Source organism: Phyllobates terribilis, unplaced genomic scaffold (genome assembly GCF_046119375.1).
Source record: "Phyllobates terribilis strain yellow unplaced genomic scaffold, ASM4611937v1 Scaffold_1__5_contigs__length_1240528914, whole genome shotgun sequence".
Lineage (NCBI taxonomy): Eukaryota > Metazoa > Chordata > Amphibia > Anura > Dendrobatidae > Phyllobates > Phyllobates terribilis.
In genome coordinates this window covers 1,012,876,560-1,012,903,739 of record NW_027362761.1, presented here as the reverse complement: position 1 = coordinate 1,012,903,739, position 27,180 = coordinate 1,012,876,560, and the positions used below count along the sequence as shown (strand labels likewise).

Sequence of the window (27,180 nt, the reverse complement as noted above, 5' to 3'; positions counted from 1 at the left end):
GCAGCTGCTATGGGACTCTTGAGCGGGGGAGAAAGGTGGACCCTCATAATCAAATCCTCTGGTTGGCCCAATGTTCTTCAGTCTGACACTGCTTCTCGGTAATAGTTGTATTTCACCACAGCCATATCCTTTAGCTCAGTGAAAGGACTGGCATAGAGGGAGACCGTATCTACTCCGGCTGTCATTTCTCCCAGGAAAGTCCTCTAATGCAACTTGTTGCACACCGCCTGTACAACATCAGATCACACTTTTCGGTGGTGCTGTACAACATCAGATCACACACAAACATCTTTCTTTGCGCCTTGAATTTCATGATTACAGAGTTTGGCAATGGCCTGATCTGCAATGAGTTTTGAGAATTAATGTGCATAAGCAAAGCCACGGTTTAGGCGACTGAAAGTCATCATTAAGAGAAACTCATACAGCTTTCCCACAGACTGAAAGAGGGGTATCAAGACTTCCAAGGCAGCCAAGACTTCCCTGTCCTCACCAAGAGGATGACTGTCCATGTTCTCCTCCTACTACTCATTATCACCCAATCCTCATTGAGATGAGGCTGGTCTGCAGGGCCGGCTCCAGGTTTTTGTGGGCCCTGGGCGAAAGAGTCTCAGTGGGCCCCTTTAACACATACCACGATTCATGATGCACAGATACCGCAGAGAAATATATATATAGTACAATGCCAAAGATTTCACTTCTTACATTACATGAGCGATATCTATTGTAAATTCTACAATAGCTCAGAGACCGGCGAATCGCTCCACACAGTATACTGGCCCCCATATAATGCTCCATACAGGATACTGGCCCCCATATAACGCTCAATACAGAATACTGGCCCCCATATAACGCTCCATGCAGGCTGTGCCCCCACATAATGCCTCATGCAGGCTGTTCCTCCCACATAATGCCTCATGCAGGCTGTTCCCCCCACATAATGCCTCATGCAGGCTGTTCCCCCCACATAATGCTCCATGCAGGCTGTTCCCCCCCATATAATGCCCCATGTAGGATGTCACCCCCCCTTATAATGCCCCATGCAGGATGTCACACGCCCCCTCACTTATAATGCCTCATGCAGGATGTCACACGCCCTCTCCCTTATAATGCCCCATGCAGGATGTCACACACACCCCTCCCTTATAATGCCCCATGGAGGATGTCACCCCCCCTCCCTTATAATGCCCCATGCAGGATGTCACACACCTCCCCCTCGTTTATAATGCCCCATGCAGGATGTCACACACCCCCTCGCTTATAATGCCCCATGCAGGATGTCATGAAAACCATATAATGCCCCATGAGTCCATACAATAAAAAAAAAATCAAATACTCACCTCACTTCTCACCTGTTGCCGCTACTCCGGATTCCTCACACGCACCGGCGTCTTCCCACTCTGTGCTGTGACGGCTCAAGAGAGAGCATGGTGGGCAGACGTCACCGCGCCCTCTGACCTGGGACGTCACTGTGCAGCAGCCGCGGAAGAGACAGGACCTGCTGCGGAGGCACGGGGTGAGGTAAATATTGCACTGGGTACCGGGGCCCTGAGCAAGCGGGTGGAGAGCAGGTGCTGGCACTGCTCTCCTCCACTCACAAGTCCCATAGCGCGGCGGGGAGCCCGACGGCGAGTGGGCCCCCCCGCCTGCTCAGGGCCACGGCCCTTGCCCGGGTGCTGATGCCGACCCTGCTGGTCTGTGTAGCATCACCCTGTATAGTTCCTTGCTCCGCCTGCAATGTCTCCTCTTTAATTGTGAGCAGCGAGCATTTCAGTAGACAGAGAAGCGGGATGGTGACGCTAATTATGGTGTCATTGCCGCTCACCATCTTAGTGGAGTCCTCAAAGTTTTGGTGGACAACACAGATATCAGACATCCATGCCCACTCATTAGCTGTTATGTGTGGAGGCTGACCTGAATTTCAATGGGCGTGTTGAAGCTGGTACTCAACAACTGCCCTCTGCTGCTCACAAATCCTTCCCAACATCTGCAATGTTGATTTCCAAAGTGTGGTGACATCGCACAGCAGTCGGTGAGGTGGAAGCTGCAAATGCTGCTGAAGCACTGACAGGGTGGTGGAAGCTGTTGCTGACTTTCTTAAATGGGGACACACGCGTTGTACTTTCACAAGCAGCTCTGGCAGATCTGGGTAGATTTTGAGAAACCACTGAAGCACTAAGTTAAGCACATTTAGTGCTCGCTCATCACTAATGTGTACCCCTGTATGGAGAACAATATCAGCACCAAAGAATTAAAAGATGAAATATAACCTGATTTATATACCACGGTAGAAAGAAAACCAATTTCTATTTTATCATATGTACCCCTGTGAGAACAATATCTGCATCAAAGAATTAAAAGATGAGATGTAGCCTGCTTTATATACGACAGTAGTAAGAAAACCAATTTCGATTTATTCATATGCACCATTGTGTGGAGAACAATACCAGCACCCAAAAATTTGAAACTGACATCTGGCCTGTTGTAATGCGTTAGTAACAGAAGAAATAATTTTTTTAGTGTGGATGAGGCCTGTATAACATAGCAGATATGCTCCAAACTATTTCAAACTGAGATATCCCCTGCTGTATAACGTTAGTAACAGAAGAAAGTATTTTTTTACTGTGGATGAGGCCATAGAATATATGCTCCAAGATATTTCAAACTCAGATCTAGCCTACTGTATCAAGTTAGTCACAGAAAAAAATAGATTTTTTTTACTCTACATAAGCTCTGCATACAGCTTAATTTCACCGCCACAAAATGACAAGGTGACATATGACGTACTGTATCATGTTTGTTGCTCTTGTTAGCAAAAGAAAAAAAATAGTTTGTTTACGCAATCTACACACAGCTTAATTTCACTGCCACAAAAGGACTAGGTGGCTTACAGCAGACTGTATCACGTTTGTCACAGAAAAAAATATTTTTTGTACTCTGGCTAACAACAGAAATTTTTTTTTTTTACTCTGAAAACAGATGAATTTCAATCCCACAAAAGGACTAGGTGGCTTATAGCAGACTGTATCATGTTAGTCAGAGAAAAAAATATTTTTGTACTCTGGCTAGCAACAGAAAATATATATATTTTTTTACTGTGCATACAGCTGAATTTCACCCCTAAAAATGACAAGGTGGGCTACTTTAGCTTGCGCTATCACATTTGCAAATGAAAAAAAATTATTTTTGTACTCTGCATTCAGGAGCTCTGCATACAGCTGAATTTCAACCCCACAAAACGAAAAGGTGGCCTAGTAGGGCTTGCTTGCTGTATCACATTAGCAAGTGAAAAAATAGATTTAACCCCTTTAAAGCCCATGACGTACTAATACGCGTCAGTGCCCTGGTCTTTAAGAGCCTGACCCGTATTAGTACGTCATCGCAATCGAGCGCACACAGGCTGTGCGGGCGCGATCGCCGCTGGGTGTCAGCTGATTGTCACAGCTGACACCCGGTACTATGTGCAGGGAGCGGTCCTGCACCGCTCTCGGCACATTAACCCCCGCAATGCTGCGATCGAAGTCGATCGCAGCATTGCGGTGGCAAGGGGAGGTGATCGGTATACTCACCTCCTCTTCCGGCCTCCAGCGCTGTCTGCCGCGGCTTCCCGGGTGTTGCCATGACGACCCGATGTTGTCATGACAATATCCGGGTCACCAGACAGCAGTAAGATTGTTTGGACATGCGCAGTGCATCTCCAAACAATCTTCTCCCTGTCCAACGCTGACGGCCTGCATGGCACAGGGATGGTGCTGCATTCCTGTGCCATGCAGGCGATCAGAATAAAAAAAGTGAAAGTCCCATAGTGGGACAAAGTAAAAAAGTTTAAAAAAAACTCCCAGAAAGTGAAAAAAAAAAAAAAAATTGTAAAAATATTTTAAAAAAAATTAAAAAAATAATCCACTAAAAATAAAAATATAATGCACTTGGAACCCCCAGGTGCTTCACAAATTGATTCGTAAAAATGAAAAAGTGGAAAAAAAGATCACTTTTTCATTTTTACGAATCAATTTGTGAAGCACCTCGGGGTTCCAAGTGCTCACTATGCATCTAGATAGGTGCCTTGGGGGGTCTAGTTTCCAAAATGGGGTCACTTGTGGGGGAGCTCCAATGTTTAGGCACACAGGGGCTCTCCAAACGCAACACGGTGTCCGCTAATAATTTGAGCCGATTTTCCATTCAATTTGTTAGCGGACACCATGTTGCGTTTGGAGAGCCCCTGTGCGCCTAAACATTGGAGCTCCCCCACTAGTGACCCCATTTTGGAAACTAGACCCCCCAAGGCACCTATCTAGATGCATAGTGAGCACTTGGAACCCTCAGGTACTTCACAAATTGATTCGTAAAAATGAAAAAGTGGAAAAAAAAATACTTTTTAAATTTTACGAATCAATTTGTGAAGCACCTAGGGGTTCCAAGTTCTCACTATGCATCTAGATAGGTGCCTTGAGGGGTCTAGTTTCCAAAATGGGGTCACTTGTGGGGGGTTTCCACTGTTTAGGCACATCAGGAGCTCTCCAAACGCAACATGGCGTCCGCTAATTATTCAAGCAAATTTTACAATCAAAAAGTCAAATGGCGCTCCTTCCCTTCCGAGCCCTGCCGTGCGCCCAAACTGTGGTTTTTCCCCACATATGGGGTATCTGCGTGCCCAGGGGAAATTGCACAACAAATTTTGGGGTCCATTTTTTCTTGTTACACCTGCCAAAATAAAAAAAATGGGGTCTAAAGTAACATTTTTGTGAAAAAAGTTAAATGTTCATTTTTTTCTTCCACATTCCAAAAATTCCTGTGAAGCACCTGAAGGGTTAATAAAATTCTTGAATGTGGTTTTGAGCACCTTGAGGGATGCAGTTTTTAGAATGGTGTCACTTTGGGGTATTTTCTGTCATAAAGACCTCTCAAAGTGACTTCAAATGTGATGTGGTCCCTAAAAAAATGGTTTTGTAAATTTTGTTGGAAAAATGAGAAATCGCTGGTCAACTTTTAACCCTTATAGCTCCCTAACACAAAAAAATTTTGGTTCCAAAATTGTGCTGATGTAAAGTAGACATGTGGGAAATGTTATTTATTAACTCTTTTGTGTGACATATCTCTCTGATTTAAGGGCATAAAAATTCAAATTTTGAAAATTGCAAAATTTTCAAAATTTTCGCCAAATTTCCATTTTTTTCACAAATAAACGCAAGTGATATCGAAGAAATTTTACCACTATCATGAAGTACAATATGTCACGAAAAAACAATCTCAGAATCAGGGGGATCCGTTGAAGCGTTCCAGAGTAATTACCTCATAAAGTGACAGTGGTCAGAATTGTAAAAATTGGCCTGGTCATTAACGTGCAAACCACGCTCGGGGGTAAAGGGGTTAAGGGATATTCGTGCATGGAGCACAATAGAAGCAATGCACAACACCGTCCTATACCATGGACCCCACTGTTTTTGTCTAGACCTCAGTAATAGCACAAGTAAAAAAAAAATCTGCTCTAAGGTCGATTTCACAGACACACAGGACACTAGTTATCTAAACTGTCTTACTTAGAAGCAATTGCCCATCTATCTAGCTAAAAGGGTTCAGCAACAGTTTTTGTGACCAGTTACAATAAGATGGCACTCAGAGAACATGTCTGCTCTTTATATAGAGAGGACATGTGATTTCAGCAGCCAATGGCACACGTCCTCGTGTCTGGACAGTGTGGATGCTTCCTGCACTCTGATTGGCTAGCCGCGATTTGCACACAAAGAGAAAAAAAAATTAGAAGCACAACGCTGGTCTCAGCTTCTGTCTGCTCTCCCCACAGCACCTCTCCTCATCAAACACGTCCCCCCGCTCATCATACACAAGCAGTATGCTAGGAAAAGTGTTAAAAACAGTTTACTTACACTGCAATAATTTTCCTGCACTTTTTCACCGAATGTTACCGTTTTTGCAGATTTTAAGAAAAAATGCTTGCGTTTCTGATCACGAATCCGAATGTGCCATATTTGTGTCAAATTTAACATTTGAGATCGGATTTCCAACATATTCGCTCATCACTACTCAGGGCACATTAGTAAATGTTAAGTGGGCACTTAAGATGCATTATTATTATAGGGGCACACAGAGTATTGTGACTATCAAAGGTCCATATGGTACATTGTTACTTTGTAGGTGGCAAAATGTGTTTTCTAGGGTAAAGTCAAATGCATCTTTGTTGTACACACTAGTCTTGGTTGGAAGAAGTTGTCACGTCGGTCTGGGCCAGATGGAAAAGATAGGAAATGTGAAGGACTCCATCAGAAAGAACATCAGCTGTAAGTCTCCATCTATAACTGTATTGTTATCACTTACATGTTCTGTAAGATTTGTATCTACCATTATATGTCACTGTATGGCGTTGGTCTTTGTATAGAGATTTCTTTTCAGTAACAGCCCGGTCTGAGGTTACTTATACTTATGATTAGGGGGCACCACTGTAGTTGTAAACATGGTTACCTGGTTAGGGACTCACTCACATGTTTCGCCCCTGAGTTTAACCCCTAGCCACACCTGATGTACTGATATACAATTAGTTGAATTTTGATGAGATAACACAACAATATATAGCATCCTTTATTTATTTTTTACTGCTGATGTACAGGGCTTGTATGTAGTAAAGCAATTATTGGCATGATCTGAACAATTATGTCCGCCTGACATAAATGGACATAATGATCATACAAATATTTATTGCTGACAAAGTTTCTCATTAACGCGTACCTGGAAATGCATTATGTTACCATAATTATATGTCCTACTCCTAACGAACAATACTACCCTAATTATTGCATTTGCTGGCAATAGCTTTATGGAAGTGGACTTCAGATCACCAAGCTCCTGAGACTAGTAATGGAAGAAGTCCAGATAAAAAAGATTGGCTTTACCTCTCCAGCCTGGCACTGCATCATTCCATGCCCTTCTCGGCAGGAGCCCATGGAAATCCCTAGACAATGGTAAATTCACACAGCAGACACCAGGGAGGAGGAACTGAGAGAAGATGACAGTCAGTGTTATTTTTGGTTGTTAGCATTCCTCCCCAAAATACACACCCTGGTTCCAGCACTGCCTGCCTCACATGTAGCCAGGAGAGGACTAGCACACGACTTCCTCCTCCTTCCCAGGCAGGAGTCTTTGTTGCGTGGGATCTGGAGGAGTTGGGAGAAGGTCTGCGTACATGTGACTGCCTGGAATGTGACTGCTGGGATTTCTCCTTGTCTCCACACATTGAGAGGCGGCCAGCTCCTTCACTCTGTCCCCTGCTCCAGCTCTGGTGAGTGACACCCTATGCTAGATTAGTGCATTCAGCTGTAGCAGAGATGACCTTCTTTTGTGCACTATGAACGCAGTAGGTTTACCTGAACGCCCATGAAAAAAATCATAAGTAACCCAAGAAGTTCTGCGAAATGACAAACCCAGCTTATGTTAAAAGTCAAGTTCAGGTTTGCTGCATTATGGTATGTAATGTGTTAAATGTCAAGTTAACGTGTTCTCCATCCTTAGGTTGTGTTGTAAATGCCTATATGTGGTGGAGTGGAGTGCAGCCCCATGGGGTGACCTACTAAATCTGCTCTGAGAGGTTGTGTAATGAATGGGACTTGATACCTATGTGTTGTGATCTTCTTGCTTATCCCGTCAGTTCTTAGTATTTTTGGGTGACATGAAGCAATCACTGAGTCTATGTGATGTCCCTTGTCTATTTCTGGCTGTAGTTTTGTTTTCTCAGTGTAGGTGACGTTTGTGCTGTCACACGGAGTAGACGCACAACAGGGGACGTGGCTGTCAATCATTAACACCAGGATTTCATGTACTGCCCAGCACTTAACACTCATTTTTGTCACGGAATCAGGGACATTCAGTGACAGGGAAGAAGGCAAAATCTGGATATACACCTTGTAACAATCAACATTGTCTTGATGCCATCATACAGATTGGAAAAGCATTGATTTATTGGCGACCTGTTATTCATGATCCTGAGGTCACATAGTTAACAGTTTATATCATTCGGATTTAGGCTGGGGTCACACAACCTTTTTTCTCTCATCCTGGAGAATCGGTCCAATTATGTTAATCACAATCTGATCAGAGTTTATTCAGTGTGTGATCCGATTTTCTTTGATGTGAAGGGAAAAAAAAATTCTCTATGTTCTCCATTCTGTCAGTCCGTGAAAATCGGACCGCACTTGGATGTCATCTGAGTGCGGTCTGATTTTTTTCCACGGATCCATAGACATGAATAGCAGAGTGTGATCCGATAATCGGATGCAACTCGTGCATGCTGTGATTTTTTCTTCAGAGTGAGACGGACATGTGCACAGCCCCATAGAATAACATGAGGATGAGTGCTATCCATCAATACAACAGATAGCATTTGTACGATTGTTACTTTCATGTGCCCGAGCCCTTAATGTGGTCATTTTTATATTATCCTAAGCATTTTTTTTAATTGTTTTCTTGACCCATTTTTGCCAAACTTACCAATATTCTTCACTATTCATATTGGTATGTATGACCTATTTTTATGACCTATTTTTGTGATGTTTTTTGGACTTGTCATTTTCTGCAAATTGTTTGGCCCCTGTATGATTCCAATATTCCTATAGTCATATTTTCTACCAGAATTGAGTGTTTCACTGTGGAACTTTTAAACCTGAAAATTGTGTAACTTTCATTATAGATCTAGTTATATATACAGTAATCTATATGTTGATATGGCTCGTCTACATTCAACAACCCTTTGTTATACGTATGTCTTAATACCCCCAGTATAGAAAAGTAGCCCTCAATGAGGATGCATCTTTATAACTGAGGCTGAGAGCCCAGCTAGTATTCTCTCAGCTAAAGAGGACTACTACCATCATACCATTCATTTCAGTGTGTGCCCCTTACTGCTTTCGGGGGTGCCAACTATTTGAACAGCTTATCAAAAAATCATGGACAGCCAACAATTTTTTGGCCGAACTGGAAGAGGCTGTCAATTACAGACATAATAATTTAAGAAATAACTCTCCATCTTCAATAAACCATTAATGTATCCAATGTTTTTTTCCGGACAGTGGAAAAAAGAATTTCTAGACGGTGAGCATCTCTGTTGTTTGTGCCCATCGTCACGAGTCAGCACCCTGTGTCTGCAATGAGTAGGCAATCGTAGACCAGGTTGACATCTTCTCCAGGAAGCTCCATCATGGGTTCATTCAGAAGAAAAAGCGCAGCCTGCTCTGTACCTATAATGGAACAAAAAAACAGAATTCCTAACGCAGGTGTGAACTAAACTTTAGATGCCATTGTCCAAATAGTCTGAAATCTTTAATAAAATCAAATAATGACATGTCTCAGCCAGTATCAGGACAGTCAAGAGGGACCATTATTTTTTACGTAACGAGTGGCCTGTTTTTTATATATAGATCCCCCTACTTACCTGTAAATGGCTGTGTAATGACTAACTTGTAGGCTTGTATATGGTACGTATAGGGCAGAAAGTGGTGCAAAGCCTGACTGGCAGCTGAACGTGGCAGCCCCTTTGATGGCACCGCTAACACTATCAGCTGGGCATATAGAGAAGGCTTCCACCTGTCAGGAAAAGTTACAGTGCGAGCCTTGTCCCGGACTAATCAGAGCGCAACAGGCAGCGCTACATGTCAGTCTGCTGCTAAACAGGTGTATGTACCACATGAGAGTTTACGGGCTGGTCTGGACTGGTTTATTTGGTACAAGTCTGCATCTGTTACTGGCGTTGTATTTATAAGGCACATACACAGCATTTGTCATTAAGGATAACCAGACTGTACGTCCAAATAGCTTTGATCTCCAGAAAGACTGTTGGTATTTGTTTGTCACTTGCTTTAGAGGTGTCCAGCTAGACTAGACACAGGGTCATTCTTTACTGCATTAGTCAGTGATAATCAAACATCTATGGCAGCTAAAGGATTTATTCTGGCGTTTTTTTCTTCCCACGCCTTTCCATTCTTGAGGTATGTCCTCCTGTTCCCTGTATAAGAATGTAGTCTTTTTAGCCAACTGGGCATGACCCTTTTGAAGAAGACGTCCACAATGAAAAGCTGAGGATCGCGCCCACTTGGAAGAGGAGGCCATATCTCAGGAATGGAGAGGCACAGGGACAAAAGAAAAACAGCATCAGATTCAGGAGAATAGTGACATTTATACCTCGTAAAAATTACATATTTACAGACATAGCCATTGTTAAACTAACACACTAAAAAGATATCACGGCTCAAGCCATTGAAATTGAATTGTTACGTGTGGAGTTAACTCTCTTCTGCGTATAGATCTTTCTGCATCATGACATCTGTGATTTTAAGGGGTTGGGTCAGAACGCCATAGATTATCTCATCCAAAAGAATAAGGTCAATTATGCAAATTATACTCTGATCACAGTCTGATCAGAGTGTCAGCATAGTGTGATCCTATTTTTTTGGATGAGGAGAAGATGGAGGAAAAAAATTCTTCATGTTCTCCATTCTGTGAATGCATGGAAATTGGACTGTACTCCGATGACATCTAAGTGCCGTCCGATGTTTACCAGGCACCCATAGACTTGCATAGCTGGGTGTGATTCAAATATCGGATCAAACTGGGCCATATAGAAATTTTTTCCTTGGACAGTCTATGTCCCAGGAAAAAAAATCTGACATATGCAACAGTGCACGGCCCCATAACATTCGCCCGAGTGCGATCCGATGTTTTGTCTGATCGCACTCAGACCGAAAATACAGTCGTTTTACACTAAGAATGGCTATGATCCTCTCCAAGGAGCCCTCAGCTTCAGCAATATGAATCACACCCCACCAATGCAGTTATTAGATTGTAGAGGCTGTAGGGTCAGTAAGTGCTATTATTGTAAAAAAATCAATTGCCCAATGGGATTTTATGACATTGGGGAAGACTTAATTGCAAAAAGAACTTCGGCACTCCATACATGAAAATATAAGAAATATTGTATCTGGACTAATGTCACTTTGAAAAATGAAGGTTTTTTTGCGCATAATTTGGCCAATTTATGTGTGCCCATCAACCACGACAAGGTCACCTTCGTATGATGGGAAACTACGCTACACTACCACTGGATATGCCACTCTTGGGCTGTAAGCCTGTATGGACAATATGTCTCTGCTTGGGCTTTTAACCTACAATGTATGGGCTGGTAGAGCTAGTTAAAACCACCTGTGACTGAATGGGAGGGACACATGGTCAGAAAAAAGGCTGTCAAACTTCTAATAGTGTGAACACGTACCTGCTGCAATGCTCCAGGAGCGGGATCCCAAAAATGATTAATAGAAAAAAGAGAGGGGTCGCTCACTGGTCTATTCGGGTGCTCTGAAGAAAAAAGTAATCTCAATTGCAAAAAGAACTTCGGCACTCCATACATGAAAATATAAGAAATATTGTATCTGGACTAATGTCACTTTGAAAAATGAAGGTTTTTTTGCGCATAATTTGGCCAATTTATGTGTGCCCATCAACCACGACAAGGTCACCTTCGTATGATGGGAAACTACGCTACACTACCACTGGATATGCCACTCTTGGGCTGTAAGCCTGTATGGACAATATGTCTCTGCTTGGGCTTTTAACCTACAATGTATGGGCTGGTAGAGCTAGTTAAAACCACCTGTGACTGAATGGGAGGGACACATGGTCAGAAAAAAGGCTGTCAAACTTCTAGTAGTGTGAACACGTACCTGCTGCAATGCTCCAGGAGCGGGATCCCAAAAATGATTAATAGAAAAAAGAGAGGGGTCGCTCACTGGTCTATTCGGGTGCTCTGAAGAAAAAAGTAATCTCAATTGCAAAAAGAACTTCGGCACTCCATACATGAAAATATAAGAAATATTGTATCTGGACTAATGTCACTTTGAAAAATGAAGGTTTTTTTGCGCATAATTTGGCCAATTTATGTGTGCCCATCAACCACGACAAGGTCACCTTCGTATGATGGGAAACTACGCTACACTACCACTGGATATGCCACTCTTGGGCTGTAAGCCTGTATGGACAATATGTCTCTGCTTGGGCTTTTAACCTACAATGTATGGGCTGGTAGAGCTAGTTAAAACCACCTGTGACTGAATGGGAGGGACACATGGTCAGAAAAAAGGCTGTCAAACTTCTAGTAGTGTGAACACGTACCTGCTGCAATGCTCCAGGAGCGGGATCCCAAAAATGATTAATAGAAAAAAGAGAGGGGTCGCTCACTGGTCTATTCGGGTGCTCTGAAGAAAAAAGTAATCTCAATTGCAAAAAGAACTTCGGCACTCCATACATGAAAATATAAGAAATATTGTATCTGGACTAATGTCACTTTGAAAAATGAAGGTTTTTTTGCGCATAATTTGGCCAATTTATGTGTGCCCATCAACCACGACAAGGTCACCTTCGTATGATGGGAAACTACGCTACACTACCACTGGATATGCCACTCTTGGGCTGTAAGCCTGTATGGACAATATGTCTCTGCTTGGGCTTTTAACCTACAATGTATGGGCTGGTAGAGCTAGTTAAAACCACCTGTGACTGAATGGGAGGGACACATGGTCAGAAAAAAGGCTGTCAAACTTCTAGTAGTGTGAACACGTACCTGCTGCAATGCTCCAGGAGCGGGATCCCAAAAATGATTAATAGAAAAAAGAGAGGGGTCGCTCACTGGTCTATTCGGGTGCTCTGAAGAAAAAAGTAATCTCAATTGCAAAAAGAACTTCGGCACTCCATACATGAAAATATAAGAAATATTGTATCTGGACTAATGTCACTTTGAAAAATGAAGGTTTTTTTGCGCATAATTTGGCCAATTTATGTGTGCCCATCAACCACGACAAGGTCACCTTCGTATGATGGGAAACTACGCTACACTACCACTGGATATGCCACTCTTGGGCTGTAAGCCTGTATGGACAATATGTCTCTGCTTGGGCTTTTAACCTACAATGTATGGGCTGGTAGAGCTAGTTAAAACCACCTGTGACTGAATGGGAGGGACACATGGTCAGAAAAAAGGCTGTCAAACTTCTAGTAGTGTGAACACGTACCTGCTGCAATGCTCCAGGAGCGGGATCCCAAAAATGATTAATAGAAAAAAGAGAGGGGTCGCTCACTGGTCTATTCGGGTGCTCTGAAGAAAAAAGTAATCTCAATTGCAAAAAGAACTTCGGCACTCCATACATGAAAATATAAGAAATATTGTATCTGGACTAATGTCACTTTGAAAAATGAAGGTTTTTTTGCGCATAATTTGGCCATTTTATGTGTGCCCATCAACCACGACAAGGTCACCTTCGTATGATGGGAAACTACGCTACACTACCACTGGATATGCCACTCTTGGGCTGTAAGCCTGTATGGACAATATGTCTCTGCTTGGGCTTTTAACCTACAATGTATGGGCTGGTAGAGCTAGTTAAAACCACCTGTGACTGAATGGGAGGGACACATGGTCAGAAAAAAGGCTGTCAAACTTCTAGTAGTGTGAACACGTACCTGCTGCAATGCTCCAGGAGCGGGATCCCAAAAATGATTAATAGAAAAAAGAGAGGGGTCGCTCACTGGTCTATTCGGGTGCTCTGAAGAAAAAAGTAATCTCAATTGCAAAAAGAACTTCGGCACTCCATACATGAAAATATAAGAAATATTGTATCTGGACTAATGTCACTTTGAAAAATGAAGGTTTTTTTGCGCATAATTTGGCCAATTTATGTGTGCCCATCAACCACGACAAGGTCACCTTCGTATGATGGGAAACTACGCTACACTACCACTGGATATGCCACTCTTGGGCTGTAAGCCTGTATGGACAATATGTCTCTGCTTGGGCTTTTAACCTACAATGTATGGGCTGGTAGAGCTAGTTAAAACCACCTGTGACTGAATGGGAGGGACACATGGTCAGAAAAAAGGCTGTCAAACTTCTAGTAGTGTGAACACGTACCTGCTGCAATGCTCCAGGAGCGGGATCCCAAAAATGATTAATAGAAAAAAGAGAGGGGTCGCTCACTGGTCTATTCGGGTGCTCTGAAGAAAAAAGTAATCTCAATTGCAAAAAGAACTTCGGCACTCCATACATGAAAATATAAGAAATATTGTATCTGGACTAATGTCACTTTGAAAAATGAAGGTTTTTTTGCGCATAATTTGGCCAATTTATGTGTGCCCATCAACCACGACAAGGTCACCTTCGTATGATGGGAAACTACGCTACACTACCACTGGATATGCCACTCTTGGGCTGTAAGCCTGTATGGACAATATGTCTCTGCTTGGGCTTTTAACCTACAATGTATGGGCTGGTAGAGCTAGTTAAAACCACCTGTGACTGAATGGGAGGGACACATGGTCAGAAAAAAGGCTGTCAAACTTCTAGTAGTGTGAACACGTACCTGCTGCAATGCTCCAGGAGCGGGATCCCAAAAATGATTAATAGAAAAAAGAGAGGGGTCGCTCACTGGTCTATTCGGGTGCTCTGAAGAAAAAAGTAATCTCAATTGCAAAAAGAACTTCGGCACTCCATACATGAAAATATAAGAAATATTGTATCTGGACTAATGTCACTTTGAAAAATGAAGGTTTTTTTGCGCATAATTTGGCCAATTTATGTGTGCCCATCAACCACGACAAGGTCACCTTCGTATGATGGGAAACTACGCTACACTACCACTGGATATGCCACTCTTGGGCTGTAAGCCTGTATGGACAATATGTCTCTGCTTGGGCTTTTAACCTACAATGTATGGGCTGGTAGAGCTAGTTAAAACCACCTGTGACTGAATGGGAGGGACACATGGTCAGAAAAAAGGCTGTCAAACTTCTAGTAGTGTGAACACGTACCTGCTGCAATGCTCCAGGAGCGGGATCCCAAAAATGATTAATAGAAAAAAGAGAGGGGTCGCTCACTGGTCTATTCGGGTGCTCTGAAGAAAAAAGTAATCTCAATTGCAAAAAGAACTTCGGCACTCCATACATGAAAATATAAGAAATATTGTATCTGGACTAATGTCACTTTGAAAAATGAAGGTTTTTTTGCGCATAATTTGGCCAATTTATGTGTGCCCATCAACCACGACAAGGTCACCTTCGTATGATGGGAAACTACGCTACACTACCACTGGATATGCCACTCTTGGGCTGTAAGCCTGTATGGACAATATGTCTCTGCTTGGGCTTTTAACCTACAATGTATGGGCTGGTAGAGCTAGTTACAGCCCAAGAGTGGCATATCCAGTGGTAGTGTAGCGTAGTTTCCCATCATACGAAGGTGACCTTGTCGTGGTTGATGGGCACACATAAATTGGCCAAATTATGCGCAAAAAAACCTTCATTTTTCAAAGTGACATTAGTCCAGATACAATATTTCTTATATTTTCATGTATGGAGTGCCGAAGTTCTTTTTGCAATTGAGATTACTTTTTTCTTCAGAGCACCCGAATAGACCAGTGAGCGACCCCTCTCTTTTTTCTATTAATCATTTTTGGGATCCCGCTCCTGGAGCATTGCAGCAGGTACGTGTTCACACTACTAGAAGTTTGACAGCCTTTTTTCTGACCATGTGTCCCTCCCATTCAGTCACAGGTGGTTTTAACTAGCTCTACCAGCCCATACATTGTAGGTTAAAAGCCCAAGCAGAGACATATTGTCCATACAGGCTTACAGCCCAAGAGTGGCATATCCAGTGGTAGTGTAGCGTAGTTTCCCATCATACGAAGGTGACCTTGTCGTGGTTGATGGGCACACATAAATTGGCCAAATTATGCGCAAAAAAACCTTCATTTTTCAAAGTGACATTAGTCCAGATACAATATTTCTTATATTTTCATGTATGGAGTGCCGAAGTTCTTTTTGCAATTGAGATTACTTTTTTCTTCAGAGCACCCGAATAGACCAGTGAGCGACCCCTCTCTTTTTTCTATTGGGGAAGACTTATCTGTAATGATGATTACTGTACCAGGATTTCCCCCTGATTTAACCTTGTCAAACTTTTTCCTATTGAATATTACATGTGAATATGGCTCTGCGTTTAGATTCTCTTCCACATTGACGTCAATAGGCAAAAACAATCTGAGCCAAAACATATTTTACAGAATAAACATTCGCTCCATTCACTAACATTGGTCATCCTGCCAAAGAATACTATAACTGTCATATGTAAGCGTCGCCCTAACACCACAAACTAGAACAATGCTTTTTAGGAGACTGTTCTTAGGGGTTAAAATAAACTGAGCACCTCATATTTTTACATTGCATCCTCTCTCGCTATGGTATTTCTTTTTTCTCCTCTTCAAAGAATACTGTCCCGAAACAGGCAATCCTTTAAAGCTCCTTTAAATGATGTGTTTTATGATGGTTGTGCGGTAGAATGGTATAAGATCCACCTTAACCTGCGTGCTCGCTGGTGGAATGCTGCGATGAATGGCCGACCCTCCCCACTTTTGTATGGTAAAGAAAACACTTACTATGTGAACTCCTATTAGGAACCATTACAATGCATTTTGTGTTGTTAACTAAAATAGTTTGAAGATTAACATCCCGGAACTAAAGGAAAGGGTAAAATGTGAAATGTCGTGCCGTGTAGAATACGTCTTATTCTTGTAGGTTTATTCCAGGCTGCGGTATACTTTGTTCCTTCCTTATTTTAGAGTGTTAATATTAGGTCAGGATCAGGATCTCTAGATGGAATAAGCGCCCCTCCTACAGAGCCCCTTCTATTCTCATGTGGCCGGCCTGTCAGGTTTCACTGCCTGTATATCTGGCCAAGGGGCAGCTGCGGTTCCTGCACCAATAATGCTGCCAAACTCCAGATCATCAGCTTGACTTTAAGCATTCTTAAAAGGGAGAGCATCATAATAATAATTGCTATGCATTGTTCATAAGTTTCAAATACGTTTTTAGTCCCTTCACAATACATTGATATCTTGTGCTCAGGTAAGTCTTTTTCATATTTGCAAAATCCCACTATTATTTTTAGCATTTATTTTCAGCTCTTTTATATTTCAGTGGTGTCCGTTAGCTGAACCAGAAACAAAGGGAAAAGTCGCAAATTTTAAAACAAATTTGAAATATTTTAGGATTTTTTTTTTCATCTACAATAGGTTTAAAAATGCCACCTCAGGCTATATTTGGGGAAAAATAGCAAGGAACAAAAGAAAAAAACACCATGAAAGGATATTAAAAAAAGGATACAAAAAAAACGTGGTACGTTTATCAATATTATCTATTTTTTAGTGTAAAGTTAAACAAGACAGTTTTATAATGCAGCCACTTTATTTGATTTTCTTTAACAAATTTTAGTTGACTTCAACAATTTTTTTTCCAAAAGTTTGTTTAATTTTTGGCAATCAAGTAGCAGATTAGGCCAAATGCCTTTTAGCAAAGTCACACGCCCCTTGAGGAAAGCAAGTCAGCTGTCAAGTAATATTGTTAGCACATTCAGCTTGCACTGATACTGTTTGTAGTGTATTTCATATGTTACTATTGACTCCAAACTTGACAAAATTGACATCAGGCTGCAGCATTTTTCCCAAAATACTACCATTAAAGAGGATTTTTCAGATTGAAAAAAGAAACCTAAATAACACCACCGTCGCTAATCGGCTACGTCTGGTATTGCACCTTAGTCCCATATAACAGCAGTCTAATGGTAATCGGGGAATTAGAGGGTTTGCTCGGTCTTAAGCTACAAGTCTGCGGTCACTCTGACTGCAGACTTGTGAATCCTCACATTGCGCAATTTGCATACGCCTGGCCACATTCCGACTAGACCGTTTACGATTTCCCTCATCACACTTGCAGTGAGCGATGCTGCGCCCATCTAGTCGGAATGTGACCGGTAGTATGCATATTGCATACTTGTAGTCACATGACCGGCTAATTCTGGTGCCGGCTTCAGCGAATCCTCACAGTGCACATGATGTGAGAGGATCCACAAGTCTACAGTCACATAGGGTAACTACAGACTTATATCTTAAAGGGAACCTGTCATGTCATTTGTAGTATCTAAACTGCACCCATTGTGTCGTTAGTGATGCAATGTGCATCACTAACACGCTTTTTTCATTAAATTCGGCGGTCTAATCATGTGTACACTTTATATAATTACAGTAGTGTTCAAAATAATAGCAGTTCAATATGACTAAGCAGATAAATCACTGTTTTTGGTATAAATTACATTACCTTATATCAAACAGTTTACCAGTTGGTGCAGTAGATTCTAAGAAAACCAATAGACTCAGCATTCATGATCTGCATGTTTTTGAGTCTGTATATTTGAATACAGTGGGTAGGAAAAGTATTCAGACTCCTTTAAATTTTTCACAATTTGTTTCATTGCAGCCATTTGGAAAATTCTAAAAAGTTCATTTTTCTCTCATTAAAGTACACTCTGCGCCCCATCTTGACTGAAAAAAAAACAGAAATGTAGAAATTTTTGCAAATTTATTAAAAAAGAAAAACTGAAATCACACATGGTCATAAGTATTCAGACCCTTTGCTCAGACACTCATATTTAAGTCACATGCTGTCCATTTCCTTGTGATCCTCCTTGAAATGGTTCTACTCCTTCTTTGGAGTCCAGCTGTGTTTAATTAAACTGATAGGATTTGATTTGGAAAGGCACACACCTGTCTATATAAGACCTCACAGCTCACAGTGCATGTCAGACCAAATGAGAATCATGAGCTCAAAGGAACTGCCCAAGGAGCTCAGAGACAGAATTGTGACAAGGCACAGATCTGGCCAAGGTTTCAAAAGAATTTCTACATTACTCAAGGTTCCTAAGAGCACATTGGCCTCCATAATCCTTAAATGGAAAAAGTTTGGGACCACCAGAAGTCTTCCTAGACCTGGCCGTCCAGCCAAACTGAGCAATCGTGGAAGAAGAGCCTTGGTGAGAGAGGTGAAGAAGAACCCCAAGATCACTGTGGCTGTGCTCCAGAGATGCAGTAGGAAGATGGGGAAAGTTCCACAAAGTCAACTTTCACCCTCCACCAGTCGGGCCTTTATGGCAGAGTGGCCTGACGGAAGCCTCTCCTCAGTGCAACACATATGAAAGCCTGCATAGAGTTTGCTCAAAAACACATGAAGGACTCCCAGACTATGAGAAATAAAATTCTCTGGTCTGATGAGACGAAGATAGAACTTTCTGGTGATAATTCTAAGCGGTATGTGTGGAGTAAACCAGGCACTGCTCATCACCTGCCCAATACAATCCCAACAGTGAAACATGGTGGTGGCAGCATCATGCTATGGGGGTGTTTTTTAGCTGCAGGGACAGGGCGATTGGTTGCAATTGAAGGAAACATGAATGTGGCAAAGTACAGAGATATCCTGGATGAAAACCTCTTCCAGAGTGCTCTGGACCTCAGACTTGGCCGAAGGTTCACCTTCCAACAAGACAATGACCCTAAGCAGACAGCTAAAATAACAAAGGAGTGGCTTTAGAACAACTCTGTGACCATTCTTGACTGGCCCAGCCAGATCCCTGACCTAAACCCAATTGAGCATCTCTGGAGAGACCTGAAAATGGCTGTCCACCAATGTTTACCATCCAACCTGACGGAACTGGAGAGGATCTGCAAAGAAGAATTGGCAGAGGATCGCCAAATCCAGGTGTGAGAAACTTGTTGCATCATTCCCAAGAAGACTCATGGCTGTACTAGCTCAATAGGGTGCTTCTACTCAATACTGAGCAAAGGGTCTGAATACTTATGACCATGTGATATTTCAGTTTTTCTTTTTTTAATAAATTTGCAAACATTTCTACATTTCTGTTTTTTTTTCAGTCAAGATGGGGAGCAGAGTGTACTTTAATGAGAAAAAATATGAACTTTTTAGAATTTACCAAATGGCTGCAATGAAACAAAGAGTGAAAAATTTAAAGGGGTCTGAATACTTTCTGTACCCACTGTAAGTAATTGAAAGGGGGTGTGCTCAAAATAATAACAGTATGGAGTTCAATTAGTGAGGTCAATCATTCTGTGAAGAAACAGGTGTGAATCAGGTGACCCTTATTTAAGGGTGAAGCCAGCACATGTTGTACATGCATTTCTCCTTGAAAGCCTGAGAAATATGGGTCGTTCGAGACATTGCTCAGAAGAATAGTGTACTTTGATTAAAATGTTCATTGGAGAGGGTAACACGTATAAAGAAGTGCACACAATGATTGGCTGCTCAGCTAAAATGAACTCCAATTATTTAAAATGGAAAAACAAAAAACAGAGAGATGTGGAAGAAAACGGAAGACTACCATTGGAATGGATCGAAGAATAGCCAGAATAGCAAAGGCTCAGCCAATGATCAGCTCTGGGATGATCAAAGACAGTCTCAAGTTACCAGTGAGTACTGTGACAGTTAGAAGATATCTGTGTAAAGCTAATCTCTTAGCAAGAAGTCCCCGTAAAGTCCCACTGTTAAAAAAAGACATGTACTGAAGCGGATACAATTTGCCAAAGAACACATCATCTGGCCTAAAGAGAAATGAAGAATCATTTTGTGGACTGATGGAAGTAAAATTGTTCTTTTTGGGTCCAAGGGTCGCAGACAGCTCATCAGACAACCCCCAAACTCTGCATTGAAGCCGTAGTATACTCTGAAGACAGTAAAGCATGGTGGTGCAAGCATCATATGGGCATGTTTCTCTTTCTATGGTGCCGTACCTATTTACCGCATACCAGGGATCATGGACCAGTTTGCATACATTAAAATACTTGAAGAGGTCATGTTGCCTTACGCTGAACAGGATATGCCCTTGAAATTGGTGTTTCAACAAGATAACAACCCTAAACACACCAGTAATTGAGCAAAACATTGGTTCTAGTTCAACAAAATTGAGGTTATGGAGTGGCCAACCCAATCCCCGGACCTTAATCTGATAGAACACTTGTGGGGTCACATCAAAAATGCTGTTTCTGAGGCAAAGCCAAGAAATACCACAAAAATGTGGGATGTAGTCAAAGCATCCAGGACAGGAATAACAGTTGACAGGTGCTAGAAGTTCGTTGACTCTATGCAACATAGATGTGAAGCAGTTCTAAAAAAACTGTGGGTATACAGTCATGGCCAAAAGTATTGAGAATGAGACAAATAGTAATTTTTCCAAAGTTTACTGCTTCATTTTTTGTAATGGCAATTTGCATATACTCCTGAATGTCAAAGAGTGATCAGCTTAACAGCAATTACTGTACTTGCAAAGTCAATATTTGCCCAGAAAATTAACTTTAACTCCCAAAACACATTTCAACATCATTGCAGTCCTGCCTTAAAAGGAACAGCTAACATCGTTTTAGTGATTGATCCATTAACACAGGTGTGGGTGTTGATGAGGACAGGGCTGGCGATCAATCAGCCATGATTAAGTAAGAATGACATCACTGGACACTTTAAAAGGAGGCTGGTTCTTGGTATCATTGTTTCTCTTCAGTTAACCATGGTTATCTCTAAAGAAACACGTGCAGCCATCATTGCACTGCACAAAAATGGCCTAACAGGGAAGAGTATCGCAGCTACAAAGATTGCACCTCAGTCAACAATCTATCGCATCATCAAGAACTTCAAGGAGAGAGCTTCCATTGTTGTCAAAAAGGCTCCAGGGCGCCCAAGAAAGACCAGCAAGCGCCAGGACCGTATCTTAAAACTGTTTCAGCTGCAGGATCGGACTACCAGCAGTGCCGAGCTTGCTCAGGAATGGCAGCAGGCTGGTGTGAGTTCTTCTGCACGCACTGTGAGGTGGAGACTCTTTGAGCAAGGGCTGGTTTCAAGGAGGGCAGCAAAGAAGCCACTTCTCTCCAGAAAAAACATCAGGGACCGACTGATATTCTGCAAAAGGTACAGGGAGTGGACTGCTGAGGACTGGGGCAAAGTCATTTTCTCTGATGAATCCCCTTTTCGATTGTTTGGGACATCTGGAAAACAGCTTATTCGGAGAAGAAGAGGTGAGCGCTACCACCAGTCTTGTCTCATGCCAACTGTAAAGCATCCTGAAACCATTCATGTGTGGGGTTGCTTCTCAGCCAAGGGAATCGGCTCACTCACAGTCTTGCCTAAAAACACAGCCATGAATAAAGAATGGTACCAGAATGTCCTCCAAGAGCAACTTCTCCCAACCGTCCAAGAGCAGTTTGGTGCCCAACAATGCCTTTTCCAGCATGATGGAGAACCTTGCCATAAAGCAAAGGTGATAACTAAATGGCTAATGTAACAAAACATAGAGATTTTGGGTCCATGGCCTGGAAACTCCCCAGATCTTAATCCCATTGAGAACTTTTGGTCAATCATCAAGAGACGGGTGGACAAACAAAAACCAACAAATTCTGGCAAAATGCAAGCATTGATTATGCAAGAATGGACTGCTATCACTCAGGATTTGGTCCAAAAGTTGATTGAGAGCATGCCAGGGAGAATTACAGAGGTCTTGAAGAAGAAGGGGCAACACTGCAAATATTGACTTGCTGCATTAACTCATTCTAACTGTCAATATAACCTATTGGTACTCATAATATGATTGCAATTATATTTCTGTATGTGATATAAACATCAGACAAACACTAATAAAAACCAGAGGCCAGCAGATCATGTGAAAATATAATTTTGGTGTCATTCTCAAAACTTTTGGCCATGACTGTACAACTAAATATTAGGTTAGTGATTCATAGGAATGGTAAATCCTCAAAGAAAAAAAAAAAAGAGTACATATTGTGAGTTTGTAAAAACAAATACAGACACTGCTATTTTTTAGAACAGCCCAATGTTAATTTTTTTTTATCTTCTGTGAAGTAGTTAAAAATTATATACATTCCTCCTCATATTTTGAATTAGAAAACAGCGTGCAATGTTCCCAATGCATGGAAATAAAAACTAGTATAAAGATTTTGTGCTTAAGGCTATGTGCCCACGTTGCGGAAATGAAGCGGAAAATTTGCGCTTCATTTCCGCATGTCCTTTCCCAGAAAAACGCATGCGGAATTTCGCAAGCGTTTTTAGCGCGTTTTCGACATGCGGAATTGCCTTGCGTTTTTTATTGCATTGCAAAGGCAATTCCACTTGCGGAAAAGCAAAATTAATTGACATGCTGCTTATTTTTGTGCGCATCAAAAACGCTGCGGAAAAATCCGCAGCATGGGCTTTGAACTTGCGGATTCACATTGGGGACCATGGGGTGCGGATTAACAAGCGTTTTACAAGCGTTTCCGCTGCGGAAATTCCGCATCAAATACGCTTGTAAAACGCTACGTGGGCACATAGCCTTACTCATGTTTTTGAACACACTGCTATTATTTTGAACACTACTGTATATCATACCTGTTCATTTAGTCATAGGGGTGTGGTTCTTTGCATTCAGTCGGGCTTGTCGCCGCCCACGCCATTTGAATTCTGTTCCCAGGATTCACTAGAATCGGAAATCCTATTAAGCATCTTTGGAAAGAGCTGGAACATACCGTCTGGAAAAGGCAACCTTCAAACACGAGACAACTGGAGCAGTTTGCTCATGAGGAGTGGGCCAAAATACCTGTCGAGAGGTGCAGAAGTCTCATTGACAGTTACAGGAATCGTTTGATTGCAGTGATTGCCTCAAAAGGTTGTTCAACAAAATATTAAGTTAAGCGTACCATCATTTCTGTCCACGCCTATTTCATCAGTTTAATTTTTAAGAAAATTCTGTGGAAGCAGGGTTGAAAAGCAATGTCTGACTTTCATTTGTTCATTTTCATAGATTTTTAACTTATTATTACTTTTGTCAGATTCAAGATATTTCTGTGACCATTGTGGGTTTTTCTTTCTTTAAACGAGGGGTACCAACAATTTTGACCACGTGTGTATACACTGCGCAAGCACGGCTGGCCATAACACACTGCACATGCGCAGGATTTAAAACACTGATTCTAGTGACGTCAGCGCAAACCTGGGGACATAATTCAAATTGAGTGGGCGATGACAAGCCTGCAATGAATCACACCCCTATGACTAAACGAGCAGGTATGATATAACTATATAAAGTGCTTTTTTTCACATGATTAGACCGCTGATTTTAATGAAAAAAAGCATGTTAGTGATGCAATGTGCATCACTAACAAAGCAATAGGGGCAGTTTAGATACTACAAAGGACATGACAGGTTCCATTTAAGTTCAGACAACCCCTTTAATGTACACCAAAAAGAGGTGGGAAAAAAGGGTGTGAATAAGAATACTGATATTAGCACTACTATTAAAACCATGATCCTATTTTAGGCTTTGAACATTCCCTCTTGCATTATTGGGGTATGTTTACAGAGTGAAAGATGGAATAGTTAAAGGGTTTTTCCCCAAATCATAATGTAGTCACAGTTTTCTGTACATACAGAATTAATCATATGTGCCAATACAACCAATATTTAAATCTGCACTGATTTTTAGCTGTCGCTCCCATTAATGATGACATCCCCTCAGGCCTCTCCTTAGCCGTCGCTGCCACAGATTCGTCCTCCAGTCTAAAGATGTACCTGATGACCCTGCCTAATAAAATCTGACAACTGGATTCTAACACTGCTAAGTTATTCTGCTCCCACTAGTACCAGCTGTATTTGCACCTAATGACCCTTTCTATTTAATGTAAAAACATATGCTGAAAAAAAAATCCTGTCTTGGCATCTTTATTTGCCCGATAGCAATGTTGTATCTCAATTCATCTATTCTATGCTCGGCTCTGCCATATAAATAAAAATTGCCGATGTTGAAATCTATCTATCTATCTCTATCAGGCAGCACACAGGAGAGGAGAGGAGAGGAGAGGGAAAAGCCTGTAGCACTAAGGAGAAGCAGTGTGCTGCCCAGAAATGTAGCATTAGCAGATAAGCATCAACTTTGTGAAACTGGATGCAAAGAAGAGCAGAAGGAGATTAAAAAAAAGACACAAAAGGTGCAAGAAAGAAAATTTGTGTTGGGCTTGTACTGTATATTAAGAGTAGTCATAAATTTACTATGCTTAGTAAAAAAAAAATATTGCCGTTGTGGGAATAACCCTTGAACAATTTACTTTCACTATATGCATTTCCTAGAAGAGTAGAATATTTCCTCTCTTTGTTTGATATAGCCACAATTACTACTTAAAGCTGTTCATTATATGTTTCCAGGATGTTTATCACTGGCAATATTTGGACAAAACACTAGTTTTTCTCTTCATTTGACTCTTATATTGTTATCACTTGAGCAAGTCCTGTTTTTATTCTATTTTTGTGAAAATATTCTTTCACATACGTGTAGTGTTAAAAGCTAGTTTTAGAATATTCTTTCTAATGATTTCTTTTATATTCAGTAAGCGTATCCAAAACAGATCAACCCATTAGGCATCCTGGAGTTCAAAGAGAGTCCCCTGAAACATTCTGAAGTCCCTTTTATTTGGGCAAAGTGCCACTATAGAAGAATATATACTCTACAACATTGAAATTGCAACACCAAAAGGAAATGTTGTGGAATTCTGGAAATTACAGGATCAAGGATGAGCACCAGACGTAAAAAATCCCCACACTTACAGCCTTGTCCTGCTACCATTGAAGTCATTAATGGTTGTCTGAGGAATGTTCTGCCACATTGAATGCACTTGGGCTCGCAATTCATCAAGATCCATGGTTGGTAGCTCCCTACCAATAACATTCCAGGTGTGCTCTATGGGAGATAAGTCTGTAGATGCTAAATCTAATGTATATAGAGGCCTGCAGACTGTCCTGAACATATGATATAATGAAGAGAAGCATCTTCAGGAGAAAAGTCATTATCAAGGGATGTCTGACAATGCCTTAAAGATCATTTACACTGCAAGATTATTGTAAATGAGTGTTCGTAGGAATGCTCGATTCACGATCATTTTGCAGTCTAAACAGGTTTCCAGCAGATTAAACAGCAAAACACTCGTTTGTTGGGTAAAATGATCTTTTGTGCTGCACAAAAAATCATCAGTCTGACAGCCTATGTGTACTGAACAATATATTATTGATCATTGAGTGTGCATTGGAAGCCGGGTTGGCCAGTATAAACCAACTAGAATACGACTGCTGTTCGGCAAACAAAGAACTGCCCCAATTGGTGTCTCAGGTTGACGTGTGCAAATAAATTCTTAATCCTATCTACCTATTAAAAATGTGTATGTGTGTGCACCTGTAAGGTGTCCAGGGTGGTAGCCATGGGCAAACTGCTGCTTCTCCACACCCTGGCAACCCACAAACAAACAGTGTCCCAGTCCATTAGTGTCATGCGGTGTACATTGCATTGTACTCACTTGCAGACTGGAGGCCTCTGCTGCATTCACATCCCTAGGTCCAGAGTCAGCCGTGCAAACATCAGGGGACACCCGGTTTGTTATAACAAGTTCAACTTTACTGGACAGTTCAAGTACATCAGTCTTTAACACGCAGTATCGGGCACAGCACCAGTTCCAATTTCATCAACACAGTACATTTCGAGCCTCTGCTCACGTTCAGGTTAGATTATCCCTATGTTTGATCCTCCTGTCAGCCCCAGGGATCTCCTGTCCGGCACTACAGCACTCCCGAGATCAGTTACATTTCCATCACGCCTTTCTCCTTCTGGCTTCCTCTGTATAGAAGGAATTAAGACACACTTTCCAGTGCTTAGTTTGGGCAATAGGCCCCGGATGTTACAGGAATGTCTGCAGGAAATTTGGTGCGAACTCATGCAGCCCGAACGATCTGTACTCCACGTGCTTCCAGATCACTGCAATTTGAACCTGAACTTCACACAAACCTCACATTATCTCCAACTCAGACTGACTAAACCAGGAAATGATTCCCCTTTGTGTTTGTCCTCTCCACCTCCTATGCTGGGCTGGGCCCAAACATTTAACTGTATCCTATCCTGTTCCTATACTGTACATTAATAAGGCCCACCACTGCCTATCACTAACTAAGCACTAAACTATGTTCTATACTTTCCCTACCCCTGAGCTGAGTGTACAAGGTTACCTTAGGCATTACCAATACAGTACCCACACAGCAGCATCAGAACCTATAACACTCTATAGATGTCACATTACATTTTACACATTTCACATCATACAATAAAGCGCACTAAAATCCAATTCAATATTCACACAACAATTGTTGTCTTCAGGGGCTAGTATACCGCAGTCTTTGTCACACCCTTACACACCGATCGAAAGATGTATGAGCACGTTATTTTGG

General features: G+C 41.7%; 1 protein-coding gene across 2 annotated transcripts in view; it reads left to right on the top strand.

The window, feature by feature from the left end:
* The window catches only part of PALLD (palladin, cytoskeletal associated protein), a 542,838-nt gene that overhangs the window by 134,462 nt on the left and 381,196 nt on the right, over positions 1 to 27,180 (top strand). The window contains exon 1 of one of the 2 annotated variants that reach the window (XM_073644168.1): positions 7,346 to 7,469. The exons of the other annotated variant lie outside the window; for it this stretch is intronic. Within the exon in view, the coding sequence (XP_073500269.1) occupies positions 7,435 to 7,469 (35 nt within the window). The 5' untranslated portion in view covers positions 7,346 to 7,434. Of the gene's footprint in view, positions 1 to 7,345; positions 7,470 to 27,180 lie in introns of those variants that run through there. 2 annotated transcript variants of the gene reach the window in all.